Here is a 15,584-nt window from a genome sequence, read left to right as displayed (position 1 = left end):
ACACAATACATTAGGCCTTTACCAGATATGGTAGGAATTTATTCTTTGAAATGCAGAGCACATAGCAGCTGCTCTGTTAAAACCAGGGTAATTATGCTGCATTACCACAGAGGATTTGACTTCTAATAAGCGCTGTATTAACAAGTAAAGTTATAGTACCTCAATGACACAAGTAATCAATTATTATTGCTTGCCCTGGGACTGGGGCCTGGGGAATATAGTCCCTGGAATGATGTCCTCAAGGTAGAATTGCCTTCACGAGAACTGTCCTGAGATACTGTAGAGGCATGTTTTGAGAGAAATTTTCAATGGGAATCGTTCATGGGGGGGGGGGGGGTGGAGGGGGCAAGGGGATGGGAGGGGCAGGGGTAGGGAAAGGGAGAGTAGGTCACCCTCCTGGGGGTGGGGTACAGGCAGGACATCCACCCTCCCATCCCAGGAATTTTGAATTTTTGTACAGGGGGTGGAGGGGGCAAGGGGATGGGAGGGGCAGGGGTAGGGAAAGGGAGAGTAGGTCACCCTCCTGGGGGTGGGGTACAGGCAGGACATCCACCCTCCCATCCCAGGAATTTTGAATTTTTGTACAGCAGCATATGGAAGAGGGGAATAAAACAAATCCCTGAACATTATTGCAACAAACATACAATATTTTGCATTTGATATCAATCATATTATTAGGTTTATCTATGGTAACAAGGCACTATTGTCTAGATCATTACCGGCCGCACAGAAATGTTGTTAGCAATAGCAGAGCACTAGCAATAGGCCAAGTCAGATCTTTCAGATTGTGATTTTAAACGTTGATCCAACGCTGTTGACATTACCGGTTGTAACAATGGCCTAAGTTAGTGCATTGTTGGTGCAAACAATCTTTCTTTGCGGACAAGGTGTTATTGGTTCAGAAACCCCAGTGGCGGATCTACAAGGGGAGGGGGGGTTAGGGGGTTTAACCCCCCCCCCCCACACACACACACTTGGACTGCCAAGTACGAAATAGTAATGACCTACATTTTGCAGCCAGCCCGAAATTACCTTCATTTTATAACCCCTTTGTTTTTTTGCTTGTAAAAAATTTTTCAATACCAAAATGACCTTCATTTGGTAGTTCGCTTGTCAAATTTCTTGGTACCGGTAAATGACCTTCATTTCAGAGTGAAGCCCTTTTTTATTGGCTTATCAAATTTCTCGGTCAAACCCCCTCCTTGGAAAAAAAGCTAGATCTGCCCCTCAAACCCTACACTCGTGAACTATGCAGATTTTATGTACATGATTACGTTTATTTCCTCGTGAAAGTTCAGTAAAAAAGGGGCTAAATTCATGCTTGAATGAGACGTGATTAAACAAACATAAAAAATCCTGCATTTTACATGGTTTTGTATGATGGTACAATTGAAACCTTTGAGAATAGAGAACAGTGAACACACTGTGTGGCGTTGTGTCTTTCCAAAATGGATCAAAATCCAGTATTAGCTGCTACCCTCTAGATTCATTCGGTAAAAAATCTTTTTTTTTTAAATGTTCATATTTATTTATTAGTATTATTTTTTTTTTTTTTTGGGGGGGGGATTTTCACAACCTATTGCCTAAATCTGCAACATTGGAAAGCGTTAACATGGAAGAGAATGGGGAGTTTTGGGGGCGCATTTTCAAGGTTTCCAAACCGGTTTTGTGCGATTCAGGGGCTCAAAAGACCTGAGCCCCGATGTATTTTCTTCACAAGGATTCATGTGGCCTTTGGTATGGACTCCTGCTTCTGGCTCCCCTGTTTCTTCTGAACATTGTGTGATGATTGGATCCTTAACTGAAAAATAATAATGATTGTGAAGATCATAAGTTGTTTGTTTCTTAAATATGGAGATTCCATTTTTCATTACTAGTTATCACTCTCGGTCTCAAGGGAGAAATTAAATTAAAGTCAAACCTGCTACATTGACCACCTGTAGCCTAAGACTGCAAAAGGGTCTTCCTTGAATATCATTCCCAATTAAAACATGCTGGAAAGGAACCTTTAAACAAAGACCAACTGCTTACAAGTATAAAGACAGCTTTTGTCTCTAATAAGACTAATTGATGGTCTCCATCGATAGGTTCACTCTCTTATCAACAAGAGTGTCGCTGAGGCAAGCACATAATCTGCCTGCCTGTAAAGCGGAAAATGGAGTTATTGGTCAAGCAAGAAAAGTGGAAGGTGGTGACTTCACCTTTGACCTTCTGACCTCAAAATCAATAGAATTCCTGGGATCTATGTTAGTATCATACACACCAAATTATATTAGCCTAGGTTGAGTTAAACTTATATCGCGTTTACAAGGACTGCAGAAGGGTACAATGAAAACATGTCACTGTGACCTTGGCCTTTTGAACTCAAAATCAATAGGCTTCCTGGGATCCATGCTAGTATCATACACACCAAATTAAACTGAAGTTTTCGCGTTAACAAGGAAACCTGAACGGATGGAGAGACAGACGGACAAAGAGCATGATACCATAATACTTCCCGTCTAGGATGGGTATATAAAAAGATTAATAATTCAAAATATAAAGCCCCCCTTTCTGCCAAACCTGTATAAATTTATATACACTATCTCATATTGAAACTTTAATGTATTATTGAAGAATTATGATCTATTTCTGCAATTTTCACATACAGTAACCGTATGACCTTTGGGCTATATTGACATCTACTTCTAATAAAATCAACCTCCTTACTAAAAAAGAGTAAAGTTTTAAAATAATCTGTCTCATTATGGTTTTTCAGTTATCAAAAGGCACGAATTGGAAGGAAAAAAATCCCAAAACAACTAACTCTCGTATAAATTTTTGAATTTTCAATTATTGATCTAATATTTCAATGAATTGAAGATTTTCATTCTTCACGACATAGATGATCATTTACATGTTAGAATAAAACTCAATTATTTTAATAAAAGAGGGGGTATTACCACACACACCCCCACACACACCCACCCTCACACATACAACACATACCTACCATTCTTTGGGAGAGATGGCTCAAATTCTTCCAACGTCTTGACAGCGATGCTTAATCTCTGTTCGCGTAGAATTTTCTGAAGTTTCTTGGATGATTCGAGGCTTGATCCTTCTCTATTCCTCCACCTTATAAAGCACTGAAAGAGAGCTTCTTTGTAGTTTGGTGGTTTATTGCCACCAACTAAGTTGGAATATTCAACATCGCTTCCTGTGAGTTTCCGGCCAAGTGGATCAGCGTACTTTGGGCAGTCAATCTGGGAGGACAAGTCCAGCAAAAATCTATCATTACCCAAACAATTTGGTTGTTCTCCTTGTCCTGTAAATAAAAATAAATGCTATGTAAATAGGAGAATCATGAATATTTAGACTGCAATAGGTAGTCTACTTTATCAATATTCATTTACTATTTTTTTAATCTATTAATTTATTCATTTTCTTTTTTTTAATAGTCAATGACAATTATGCTGTTCTTTTTATGCATGTACAATACAAGCTTGAAATAATGAGTTAAGAGTTGGTGGTTATCAACTTTGATGAAATTACTCAGGCAAAGTACACCAATCCCCCCCAAAAAAAAAAACCCAAACTAAATAAATAAACAAACAAACAAATAAATAAATAAATAAAAAAAGGGAAAAAATAAAACAACCATATTAATAAAGCGATTAAAAAACTCCCTTTCTCTTTTATTACAATTTGGTTCTCAGTGACAAAAAAAGTGATAATTTTTGTCACAAAAACTAACACACCAAAAGATTAATGTGGAGAAAATGATACAATTTTCATTTATTTTCATTGTTATTAATCTAAGGGGCTAAGTTTATGCACCTCTCCGCCATCTATGCTACCATGTCTTATTTAATAAAATTCAAAATCATGTTGCAAGACTTCATTGTCATTTTTTTAAATTGGGTCACTTGTCATTTCTTGCAATTTATGTAACATTAACTTAATCACCATAGGAAACAATTGTATCAACTTACTTTTTTGAAACCAGGTTGCAACATCTGTCAATCCAAACTTGTTTAGAATCATAATCATTTCCCTGCACTGGCCATCTCCACATCCATTTGCATCTCTCCATTTAATAAAGCACTTGAAAACAACATTTTTATAGTCAACCGACGTTTTTCCAATAATATTGGCAACCTCAGCATTGGATTCTAATAAAGCAAGGCCAAGCTCACCATAGTTCTCAGGAGCATTGATAGTTTCAGAGAGTTCATATATTTTTCCGTCCTCAGATAAAAATGATGATATCTGTTGGCCCCCAGCAGCCATTCTGAAATTAAAGAAAGGAAAGTGGGATGAAACAAGACCAAGGTCAAGGATACCTCAGGTGATGGTTCGTATAGGCTCCACTACACTTCAGCTGAGAGTAGCGGTAGTGAAGTGTAGTGGAGCCTGGGGGAGGGGGGGGGGGCCCAGTCAAATTATGTTTTTCTCTGTGTGCAAAATAACCCCCTAAACAAGGATTTTGCGGGCTTCTTTTACACATTTTGGCCTCTAAACAAGTTGTCGAATATGATCCCCAAACAAGTTTAATCTACTTGCTAAAAATAAGCTATAGACAAAACTATATTCATGGGTATTGCATGCCCCCCGGTATAGGGTTAAAATCCAACAATCAGGAAGAACCAAAACACTTTTCAGAAACGAGGAAAAAGCCCTATAGGGTAAGAGCTTGGGGGGAAAAACATACCCTAAACACGTTTGGCTAGTCTTTAAAAAAAAGCTTTGGAAAAAAAAATACCCTAAATATGTTTGACCCAGCGATTGACCATTGACCAGTTTTTCAAAACAACCCTTTTTGGAAAAACGGTGTTTTTGATACCCTTAACGAGTGCACGCACAGCCCGTGTACAAAACTGAAAAAACACCATTTTAAGTTTAAACGCATTTTTTTGGTCACGCGTGTGTACAGCAATATATTTGACTGGCCCCCCGGGCCTATACGAACTATTGCCTGAGTTAGGTCAAGGAGAAACTGACCCATTTGAAAACCAGAAATTGGTTGGTCCTTTAAAAGCAAATAGGAATTAAATAGGCCTAGTCTAATTCAATAGTCAACAGAGATCAATATAGTTCTGATAGAACTCATAGATGCTCAAGGCTAAGTTACATGATACTGTATCATGTAACTTAGCTTGATACATCACAAAAGGAAAGGTAGCACATCTACTCCAAAATTGAAAAAGAAGATGAGCAAGGGCTTAAATTTAATAATCCAAATTCCAAGAAACACCATCAAAGACCATGGCCTATAACAGTTATACTCGTCAGACCTAACATTAGATCATGGATTGATCCTACTAGTATAGACCAAAAGCTTCGGTCTCTGTTATGTTGGTTGTTCAGCTGAACTCCGTTGGCTTCACTCACCAAATACAGAGACCGAAGTTCTAGCGCGATCTGTACAGGGGACTCAATGGCCATATGTTTATGTGTATTAAGTTTAAATAAAACAGGGCAGTGAAGTTGCGCGACAGCCGAGGTAAGTCACTGTTTTTGTTCCTTTTAACTTGATTTTCCCCGTTTTTTGGCAATTAATGCCAAGAGGGGATATTAATTTGCATTTCGGTCGCGTTAATTTTCAAAAGTTTGATTCATTCAAGACAAAAATTGAAGAGCCCCGACGGGGGGATTTTGCATTGTAAGTCCCCTAATGGTGGCTGCACGATAGCGAGCCGTCAGTGTATGAGGAGAAATTAAAAAAATAAAAAAATGTTAAAAAACTCCTCGAAACAGACGGCTGCCAGCTGTCTACTACTAGTACTACTCGAATCCATGTTGTTAGATCTAATGTTAGTCTACCTGCTACCTAACACATGTTTTAACAAGTTAATGGTTTAAGAATAAATGCATCTAGGATAATTTCTATTTCTAAACTTAAATTATAAGTTACCTCGGCTCAATTCAGTCACAGACACATGCACAGTTATATTAATATATATAGTTACGGACTTGGTTGTAAATGTAATGCCTTTTGAAATCGAAAATGAACTGGATCGAATGATGTATAGTAGATATCGCACTGGTTACGAACTTGGAAAGAGAGTTTGCTGGGATGAGCTTCTCCGCTTTATAGCTTTAGAACTTCACAAAATATGGCGTTGACTGGGCTTTGTCACAATTCGTGTGTGTTATTTGTGGCCGGTGGGAATCGCTCGGGAATTCCCCCAAACTTAGTCTGCTCTACAGCTTTGTGTGAATATTATTATTTAAAACTAGATTAAATTTCATTATAAATTCGAAGAAGATTAGAAAAAATTGAAAAGAAGAAATAAATATAAACATAATGAAATTATCTAAGTCGAATCAAACCCCCTGTATCCCAAATTACTTCACATAGAAGATAAAGAAAATTAATTGCAAGCTGCGTACTGACCCTGCCAGTTAACCATTAACACTAGCTTCACGCGAGAACTTTGACCATATTTTCCGGCGCTGCATTGCTAGCCGCTCATTTCCAGCTCCATAAGAAGGGTGAATATATAAGCATTAGATTTTGCCATAAATAAGGTTTATTTTTCTATATATATGTGGTATGGTAGTAAAAGACCCCATTGTGTTGACGGTACTTGTGTTTCCTCTTTTTTAGAATGATTAAGGTGTCGTTAAGACGTACTTATGTTTGCAATGACAAGATGATGACGAAAGTCAAATCAGACTTTGTCATTTTTTACTTCGGTCCCAGCCATAGCTATTGGTGTAGACCGATAAACAGTAGAGGCGCTGGTCCCGCGATCCCGCAATTAAAAGCTCTGTCTCAAAAGATTGGGATTGTCCCACTCATTCTATGAACAAGGTTATGATATACATGAACCTTGTTCTTATTTTCTCTTTTTTTTGGGGGGGGGGGGAGGGGACAAATGCTTGATTTTTTTGACACTGTCAGTTTCCATTACAGGCAAATTGAAATAGTAAATACAGCTACATTTCATCATATTCTCAAAGTAAATTTGATTCTTAAAATAGAGATTGAAAATGACAATTATCTTGCCATAGTACTTTCCACCGTCTATTTTTCACGACTTGCCGTCTTCCAATAATCTTGTTATGAAACCTGATATGTTTACATTGACTAGCACACTTGATTGGCGTCGGCACTTGACAGAAAAATTTCCTAGATTTCTTGTGATAATGTTTGCCAAAACTCATTTTTGTTACTCGCAAGCTCACCGGGGCACATCCGGTGAGTAGTTATAGTACAAATTATAAATATATTAAAATTTTACGCTTTTAAATTCAATGAAAAATAGCAAAATTGCTTACCTCGGCCTGAAAAGTGGTTTTGCATGTTTATTGAACCACGGAAGTAAAAGGAAGCCCGATGGCGCTAATAAATTTCATAACCTTTATTCAACTCATCGGTAGTTTTAAAACTGTGTCTAAGTTCAATTCCTATGATTGTTTGATAAAATATGGACACCAATAAATGCATTACCTTCCAAACATATTTTTAGATTATTATTACTGACGATAACACTTTTTTAAATCATTCAAAGCAATGACAAATTAACAAAAAATAAAATTCTATGTGCCTTGAACAAAACCAGCAGTGCGAGCCGTTGTTCGTTTGTCAACAAACAGTCCACCAAAGTCTACAATGAAAAGACTGGACACTTTGCCATCTTCGCGTAACGCTTTGCATCAATTTGCGTGTAAAGTAATGTCTTTACCCTGTAGTGTCTTTGATATGAATATAAATTGCACGCCCTCCTTAGTTGAAAATTGCTGTTCAAGGAGGGGCACAGCACAGACATCAACAGCAAGGAAAAATATTCTTTATTCAAAGTCAAGTTAGAAAAAAGTCACCAAAGAGAATATATATCATTCGGTAAGTGAAATAGAACAATTTGACTTTATTTTAGATTTTGTCAAAATACCAAATTTCGCGCAATCCCATGGATGGAAGTGTTCCATCTGGACTCCAGGAATCTCCAAAGAAGTGGAGGGATCAGCTAAGAGAGAGAGTTGCATGCATCGTGCCTTGATTTTCCTGTGCATCGTGGCATGTAATGAACGTATGGGTGTTTGCCTTGATTTGCAGATAGTGTTTGGAAAATTGTGTACTGAGGAAAGGTAGTCAAAAAGTCAGTCCAAGTTGAAGATGTAAGTCTGAAATGAATGAAAGTCTGAAGTTTATATAATTCGGCTCTATAGGTTTGCCTTATACTCTCGCATAGATATAATTTCTATAATTGTTATATAGCTTTATTTTGTTCTCACTCCAGTCAATTTTTCTACTTTGTCACCAGCTCTGAGAGTTGCTGTTTTATTTGGTGATCCTCAAACTTGGATGAACAGCTGTGTCAGGTAGTGACCGACTAGCTCTGTGCATCATGAGTACTGCTACTACTACAGCCAGGAAACAAACTCCTAGTGATTTCTTAAAGCAAATCATCGGCAAACCAGTTGTTGTCAAACTAAATTCAGGTGTAGATTACAGAGGTAAGAAAAGGGCATACTTCTCTCAGGACTTTCATTTTCTTCTTTTTTTCTTCTAGGTCTATACAGTATATTTAAAAAATCTGGTGTTTATTCCTTTTTTCTTTATGCTCCCTTTTCCCCTTTCTTCCTCAATTGCATCTATGGCTTTTGTATGTGTATTCATTCTCCTGCTAATCTTGTTTATTTTTCCCATCTTTTTTCATACTTTCCCCATTTTTTTCCTTATTTTTTATCACCTTCCTGCTTCTATTTCTTCATAAAAATAAAAAATCATCATATATATTTTTGAAATTGTAAAAAATTGGTGTTCATCCTGTGTCTTTGTATCCAGACACACTATTACATGCAAGCTTCTATAAAAGACATATTAATTCATTGTGAACTGTAAATAACGCAATATGTAAAATTTCGAATAAACAACAAATATCATGGATCAGCTCACAGATGATGTCACAGAATAATCAGAACAGAAAATTTGTTATAAAGTTTATAGTCTTCATATTATCCTTCTGTATCTAATGTAAAAAATTGTAATCTCATGAAATTTATATTATTCAATTTTTTTTCAATTTATTTTATTTCATTTTATTATCATTTTACTAGTACTAGTAGTATTTTTTTTCTTATTGTCATTTTTATTATTATTATTATCATTATTATTATTATTATTATTATTATTACTATTATTATCATCATCATCATCATCTTCGTCATCATCACCATCGTCATCATCATCACCATTATCATCATCACCATCATCATCTTTGTCATCATCACCATCATCATTAAGTACTATCATTACTACCATCTTTTTTTACAGGAGTTCTTGCCTGCTTGGATGGATACATGAACATCGCCTTGGAGCAGACAGAAGAGTATGTCAACGGTCAGCTCAAGAACAAATATGGTGACGCTTTCATCAGGGGAAATAATGGTATGCTCTATTGACACCTTAAAACTAACCCCAAACCGACTAATGCTATCCAATATTTCTCTTCACATGTTAGTCAATTTGCATTATTCAGTGTTTCATAATGCATGCTGCGCCGCCAGCATTCATTGTCATGAGAGGCTTGCTGGTCGACACACTTTTTCCGTAGACGTATAAAATAGCATGGGCCGTGGTCTGCAAGTCAAGTGAAAACTGAAATATATCCAACCGAAGGATAAATCAGTGGTGGATCCAAGGGGGGGGGGGGGGGGGCACAGCCGGCCTGTCCCCCCCCCTCCCTTTGAGAGCCATAATCAACATTTCTAATGTAAAATATATACTGGTTTTACCCGCTTTTGAAAGTGAAGACCTTTTTTTTTTGCTTGTCAAATTTTCAATTTACATTTCATCTTAACCATTATAATGGGGAATGCATGATAGCCACTATGAAAAAAAACACATAAAACAGGGAATCAGTTTTATAATTATGAGGGGAGCAATAAAAAGCTCTCCTAAAACTTTAAGGGGAGTGGTAGGGGAGCACGGCAAAAAGCTCTTATTTTACATTTCAAAGGGAGCTTTTTTTTGTCCGATTAATGGATAGAGGAATGTACAATGAGCTACAACCCACAACCAAAGGAGACAAAAATCAGATGCCCTGAATATATGTAATGTTCATATCACTTCAAATATGTGTTATTGCTTAAATGTAATTGTGTAATGAGGTTTTCAGGGTCGGCTCTAACAGTTCGATCATTGACCGACACTCGTTCTACATTCAGGTAGATTGATGTTAGAATAGAGATTATACATGAAAGAAAAATGTTGTACAAACAATACAAAAGTGTATGATGTTCCTTGATTTCTATTTTTTTTTCTGCATTTATCATTTTATGTCAGAAAAAAAATCAAATTCGCTTAGGCAAGCGATAAATCGATCTATGTGAAATGGATTAAGGCGAGCAGTAGAGAGTGATCGCTCTCACTCCCCTTAAACTGACTGAGCACCTGATAAAACCATTATAGCAAGATTCCTGCTCAAAGTCACAGCACAGACTTTGGCAAGTTATCTTATAGTCATTGAAATGCATGCAGTGCTTTGAAAAGTTTTGTTCTTTTCCTCATCATCATCCAATTATTATCAATATCAATCAATTTTGTATTGCATCCATTTCTTCCAGTTTTATACATCAGCATGCAAAAGAGGTTCTGACGACACACCATGGAACGCTCCACGCTTATCTTAGCATTGTAAATATTTTCTTAGAACTGTGCCGTGAGAGGTCGATATGTCAGGAAAGGCCCAAAGTCTCAAGAACTGCAAGAAGCAGGATGGAAGAGTTGACAAGCTACTGGACTGAAGAACTGTTGAGGATGAGCCTTAGAACAACAGTATCAGCAGTGGTTTCCAATGAAAATAAGTGACAGTGGAAGACCTATTATGTGGTGACTTAAAGATGCTCATCGTTATATCAGGGCCTCATGACACAAAATTTTACATCCAATTGCAAACTACAGGTACAAACAATTTTGACTGGGCTACAGTGGGTATGTTGAACAATATACGCATGCTCCAGTGAACTTGATTGGTCTCTGTCATTTTGCAATCGATTGCATACTTTTGTGTTACAGGGCTATGGAGATGTTGCTGAAAGAGTTGCGTTTGGCTTGAAGTTGTACTAAAAATCAGTGGGGCATGGGCTTTCAAGGGGAGTCTGACACTATTTGGATATAAATCTCACATGGTAGAACCGTGGTGGATCAACTTTTGACTTGCAGAAGTTACGTATTGCCTTTGGAAATAAATGGTTAAGTCTTTATCTCACTTTCCCTGGCCCGACACAGTTGCCTGATGCTAATGAGGCATGGTCGAAGCTTTCTCGCTGGTACACTGAGTTTGCTTTCCCCACAAGATGTCTCTGTTACAGGTTTTCCCAATGCTTTTTCCAAAGTGTGGGATCAGCAAATAAAAATCCATTGACTGTGAAAGCAAATGCCCCAATGACTTTAAAATTTCTTTTGATATTCAGTACATCACTGCTTTTACAGTAACATGCTCTACTGTGTAGTCATTAATGCATTAGATTCTTCATATTGTGCTTGATATTAAGTCACTCCTAACTCTCATTTTAATACCTCTGGGGCCCGTCTTACAAAGAGTTGCTTTTGATCCGATCAATCTGAATTATATGGAAATTCATCAATGTCATAATTTTTTCTTATGGAAATTTGCTCAATGTCCTTTTAAAAAAAAGAGAAGCATACTGAATTGTCAAGAAAACAGTGAATGAATGAATATACGTCATTTTTAGAAAATATTTTGAACAAACAGGATTGTATATTAGATGTTGACGTTGCTGGCTTTCCATAGTTGCAAGTGATCGGATCAATCACATCTTTTTGTAAGACGGGGGCCCCAGTGAGAGTTATATTTTCATTGAAGCCCATGGGGGGCCATTTCACAAAGCTGTTTGTATGTTAACCACAACCTTATGAATGACCGGTGATCCTTTCTTGTGCTAAATTTTCCCCGGTTTAACGTTATTTGATAATTTGAGTGCATTTCCATTTACCCTCATCAAGCTTTGAATATTGAAATTTTCATTCAGAAGCTTTTTAGAATGAGAACTTATTTCTATAAAGAGTGGATTTAAGATGCAGTAAACACTGATTTCATAAGAAAATCTGTACAATTGTAAGATTGTCACTTATCACCATGGATCTGGACATGGAACAGTTTCATTTAATTGAACTTTTTGAAATCATTAAATCTATATGCGAAATAACTATCACACTGTAGATCGCCAACACAGAATCCACATGTGGGACAATGTATTGTTATTATTGCTTGGAAGAATACCCAACATTTTGCTTGAATCTCCCGCTTGCTTTGCTACTCTCTCAGCACATGTGGGGGCAGTGTATATTATTGTTACTTGTAAGAATTCCCAACATTTGCTTGAATCCTGTGCTTATTTTGCTAATTTCTCAGCAATGACAGAGTTTCTTCTAGAATCCTCTGCCCTTTGCAATTTATGCAAACAGACATTAGGGTGGTCTTTTAATTGCATTCTGTACTAATTCCTTTTTAAATTCTTACCACAACTGGCATCATTTTTAAACCGTGAACCAACATGACAGAGATTCTGATAGCCCCCAAGGAAAGGGTCACCATTAGAGCATAAAGTCATTCGTAACTTATATTAAACAGCTGCATGAAACACCCCTGGGAAACACCACCCCAGTTTAGGTCAACAGTGCTCAACAGAAATTCACAGAGGGCCCGTCTTACAAAGAGTTACGACTGATTGGATCAATCGTAACTCTGGAAATCCATCAGTGTCACAAACTTTTCTACAGGAAATTTGCACGGTGAATTTTTAAGAAAACAATTAATGCATGAATATACATCATAGCTAGAAAATATTTTGAACAAACATGTTGACGTTGCTGGCCATCCATACTTGCAATTGAGCGGGTCAATCGCAACTATTTGTAAGATGGGGCCCTGTTTTGTATACATGTACAGTGAACAAAAAATCTATGCTCTGTAATGAAATTAATCTTATGATTGGTTTTATTCATATGAATAAAGGTTTTTTGCTAATTGATTACTAAAGATTTTCAATCAGTTGCTTGATTGATTTTAATTTTTTTATGTAACAGGTCCCTGATGTATCATGTTCCGAATTATTAATGTCCTTGGATATTTTTTTTTTGGGGGGAGGGGGTGTTTCAATTTGAGTGAAGTTTGATTAAGTCATTGTTAAGTTCCAACATGCACATGTAACAGTTAACATGCATTCTCATTGATTAATATCCAGTATTCATAGCAAGTCGAATGGGGATGATCTTTCCAGTTCAGTGATGGGTTATATTGTGATTGTATACCATACGTAACTAGGTATTAAGGTGTGATTTGAAGTCGCACTTAAATCTTTCAGTTTCAGTTTACAGTACCTCCCGTAGGAACTCGACAGGACAGCGTTTTGCTGGTAAACGCCAAGCTGGTATATAACCATTTACCTAAAGGAAACATTTTACGTCTAAGTTGATCAGTCATTGTGGCTGACCTTATAGACGACAGATATTACTCTCGGGTCAAAGTGGAGACAATGGCAGAGTAGGGATTTGAACTCACAACCTTGCGATTATGAGTCCAATGCTCTAACCACATCTCTGTTTAAACACCCCCTGGTATTTATTGGTGAGCATCAAAAAATGAATGAAGTTGTGATTTAAGTATTGAAATAAATGTATCCTGGTATTTGACAAAAAAAGAAAGGTCTTCACTTGTACAATGTATATGCCCGACATTTCCCACTGCAAGTATTCTTTATGTGCCTGTCTTGGAATGGGAGGGGGCATGGGCCCTCATCACATTCAGGGCAGAATGAGTGTAATGCGCCACAGTTGCAACAAATTCTTTGACTGCCGATGATTTCATGTTTATCTTGCTCTGACAAAATAAATCGATTTTAAAACCGCACAAAAATGTGGACTTCGAAATGGGTCGTTGTGAGAAAACTTACATTCAATTGCATATCAAGCGCAATTGCATTTCAAGTAAATAAGCCTGTACATGGTTAGCTCATGGTCAACTTTTCTCAAATGACCTATGCAATTTTTCATTAGGATGAGCACTAACATTTTCAAATGAAGATGTTGCGTAAAGCTTTCCTGGCAAAGCATTCAAATTCTAAGAACGAAAGCCATTCTGGGGCCCGTAACCCAAAACTCAGCAATGGTCGTAGAACATTTTTCTACGATTGATTCCATTGACTACAATGTGCAATCAATCGTAGAAATCAGCGTACGATCAATTGCTAATCTTTGTGTTATGGGACCCTGGTGACATAGTAAGGTTTGGAAATCAGTTTTATTGTCTGCTTTTGGCACATGTGACTATTGTTTGGGCTACTGTCAAATACCAGTGAATATTAAGGCTTTGTTACTCTTCAGCTTGGATGTGATGGAAAGAATATTTTTCTAAAGTATTACATAAGTAATCATCAAATCACAAATGTATGCATGTGAGTGAATTTGAAAACCACCTTCATGGTTTATCTCAAATTACCCTTTACTGCTCGTGTGCAGCTTACAACCATCAACAGGCTTATCAAGTTGCACATGAATGCTAATCAAATACTAATTTGTGTTTAGCAGAGGATTTGAGCTCGATTCTGAGACTTACTTTATTGGAATGGAATGTCGAGTTTCTCGTAACAACCCATTAGATGTTTCAAGGGCATTGCTATACGCCTTTTTTTTCAGGGGCGGGGGGGGGGGATGAGGGAGTAAACCATTCAAGCTTACCACGCATGAATATTTATAGGGGTTAAATTGCCCCCCCCCCCTGCTATATATGTATATGTTCAAGGAACAGTTAACCAGGAGTATTGAAAAAATTATCACTATTCCACTTTAGTTTTATTTTATTTTTTTAATCTTATTTTTCATTTGGTTTGTAATAACTTGTATGTTGCAGATTCCAGAAAAAAATTCCATAGACCTGCAAAATGACTTTGTACAATTCCAAGCTTAATACACTTCAGTGAATAATTTTCCTGGTATCACATCGCAATTTGCACAACATTTTTTAAAGACTGCTATGCATAATGTTTTTTGTATAGCATGTTTTTACACTATAGGACTGTACATTATCTCAGATGAGAGCTTCTCTTATGACCAAAAATGCTATACAAATTTGTAAAGCATAACTATTCCCTGCATTTCTCTTTTGACATCTTTCTTTCATTTTTTATTTGTGTGAATGGAGTCAAGGTAAAAGTCAGTCTGTGCCTCCGGTGTAGTAATCCTGCAAGCATTTTTTGCCAATCCTCACATTCCTCAAGCAAGGATAAGCCAATAAGTGAAAGAGGCTTGCTGGATACCTATCCAAAGACATGGCAAAGCCTTTTGTTAATATTCTTTATTCATTCCAAAAAGAATGTGACATTTTTTTAAATTGAATTAACTTTATTTTAAGGCAAAGTTAGCTATTCCCTTGATTTTTTTTTAAATAAACATGATTGGCTTAAGTTCTGATACCATTATGAAGTCCAATATTTGCATTTCTGTATGAAGTCATATGACCTCTTTAGTATTTAATATTGGCATTTCATATTCTTTGTTGCATTAAATTAAACATTTCCCAATCATTTTCAAAGAGTTTCAACTTGATATCATAAATTGGAACTACAATTTA

At 36.8% G+C, this 15,584-nt stretch overlaps 2 protein-coding genes across 4 annotated transcripts; one reads left to right on the top strand and one right to left on the bottom strand.

The window, feature by feature from the left end:
- Positions 1–1,538: 1,538 nt before the first annotated feature.
- LOC129260504 (uncharacterized) lies at positions 1,539–6,172 on the bottom strand. Of its 3 annotated transcripts, none has more exons than XM_064099806.1 (4): positions 6,038–6,172; positions 3,975–4,273; positions 2,993–3,307; positions 1,539–1,801 (listed from the first exon to the last, which is right to left on the bottom strand). In XM_064099806.1, exons 2-4 carry the CDS (start codon positions 4,270–4,272, stop codon positions 1,647–1,649), a joined length of 768 nt encoding a protein of 255 aa, XP_063955876.1. In that variant the 5' UTR covers position 4,273; positions 6,038–6,172; the 3' UTR covers positions 1,539–1,646. The 3 variants fall into 3 exon arrangements, with proteins under 3 accessions (XP_063955876.1, XP_063955874.1, XP_063955877.1); XM_064099804.1 differs by having other exon boundaries at positions 5,897–6,133; XM_064099807.1 differs by having other exon boundaries at positions 1,716–1,801; positions 2,989–3,307; positions 5,897–6,131.
- A 226-nt stretch (positions 6,173–6,398) lies between these two features.
- Positions 6,399–14,443, top strand: LOC129262417 (U6 snRNA-associated Sm-like protein LSm6). The gene is made up of 4 exons (XM_064099808.1): positions 6,399–6,477; positions 8,253–8,445; positions 9,266–9,379; positions 10,558–14,443. Exons 2-4 carry the CDS (start codon positions 8,337–8,339, stop codon positions 10,587–10,589), a joined length of 255 nt encoding a protein of 84 aa, XP_063955878.1. The 5' UTR covers positions 6,399–6,477; positions 8,253–8,336; the 3' UTR covers positions 10,590–14,443.
- Positions 14,444–15,584: the final 1,141 nt, after the last annotated feature.

This window comes from Lytechinus pictus, chromosome 5 (genome assembly GCF_037042905.1).
Source record: "Lytechinus pictus isolate F3 Inbred chromosome 5, Lp3.0, whole genome shotgun sequence".
NCBI classification, from domain to species: domain Eukaryota; kingdom Metazoa; phylum Echinodermata; class Echinoidea; order Temnopleuroida; family Toxopneustidae; genus Lytechinus; species Lytechinus pictus.
Note: the sequence above shows the minus strand (reverse complement) of the source record. Positions and strands in the feature narration are given on the sequence as shown.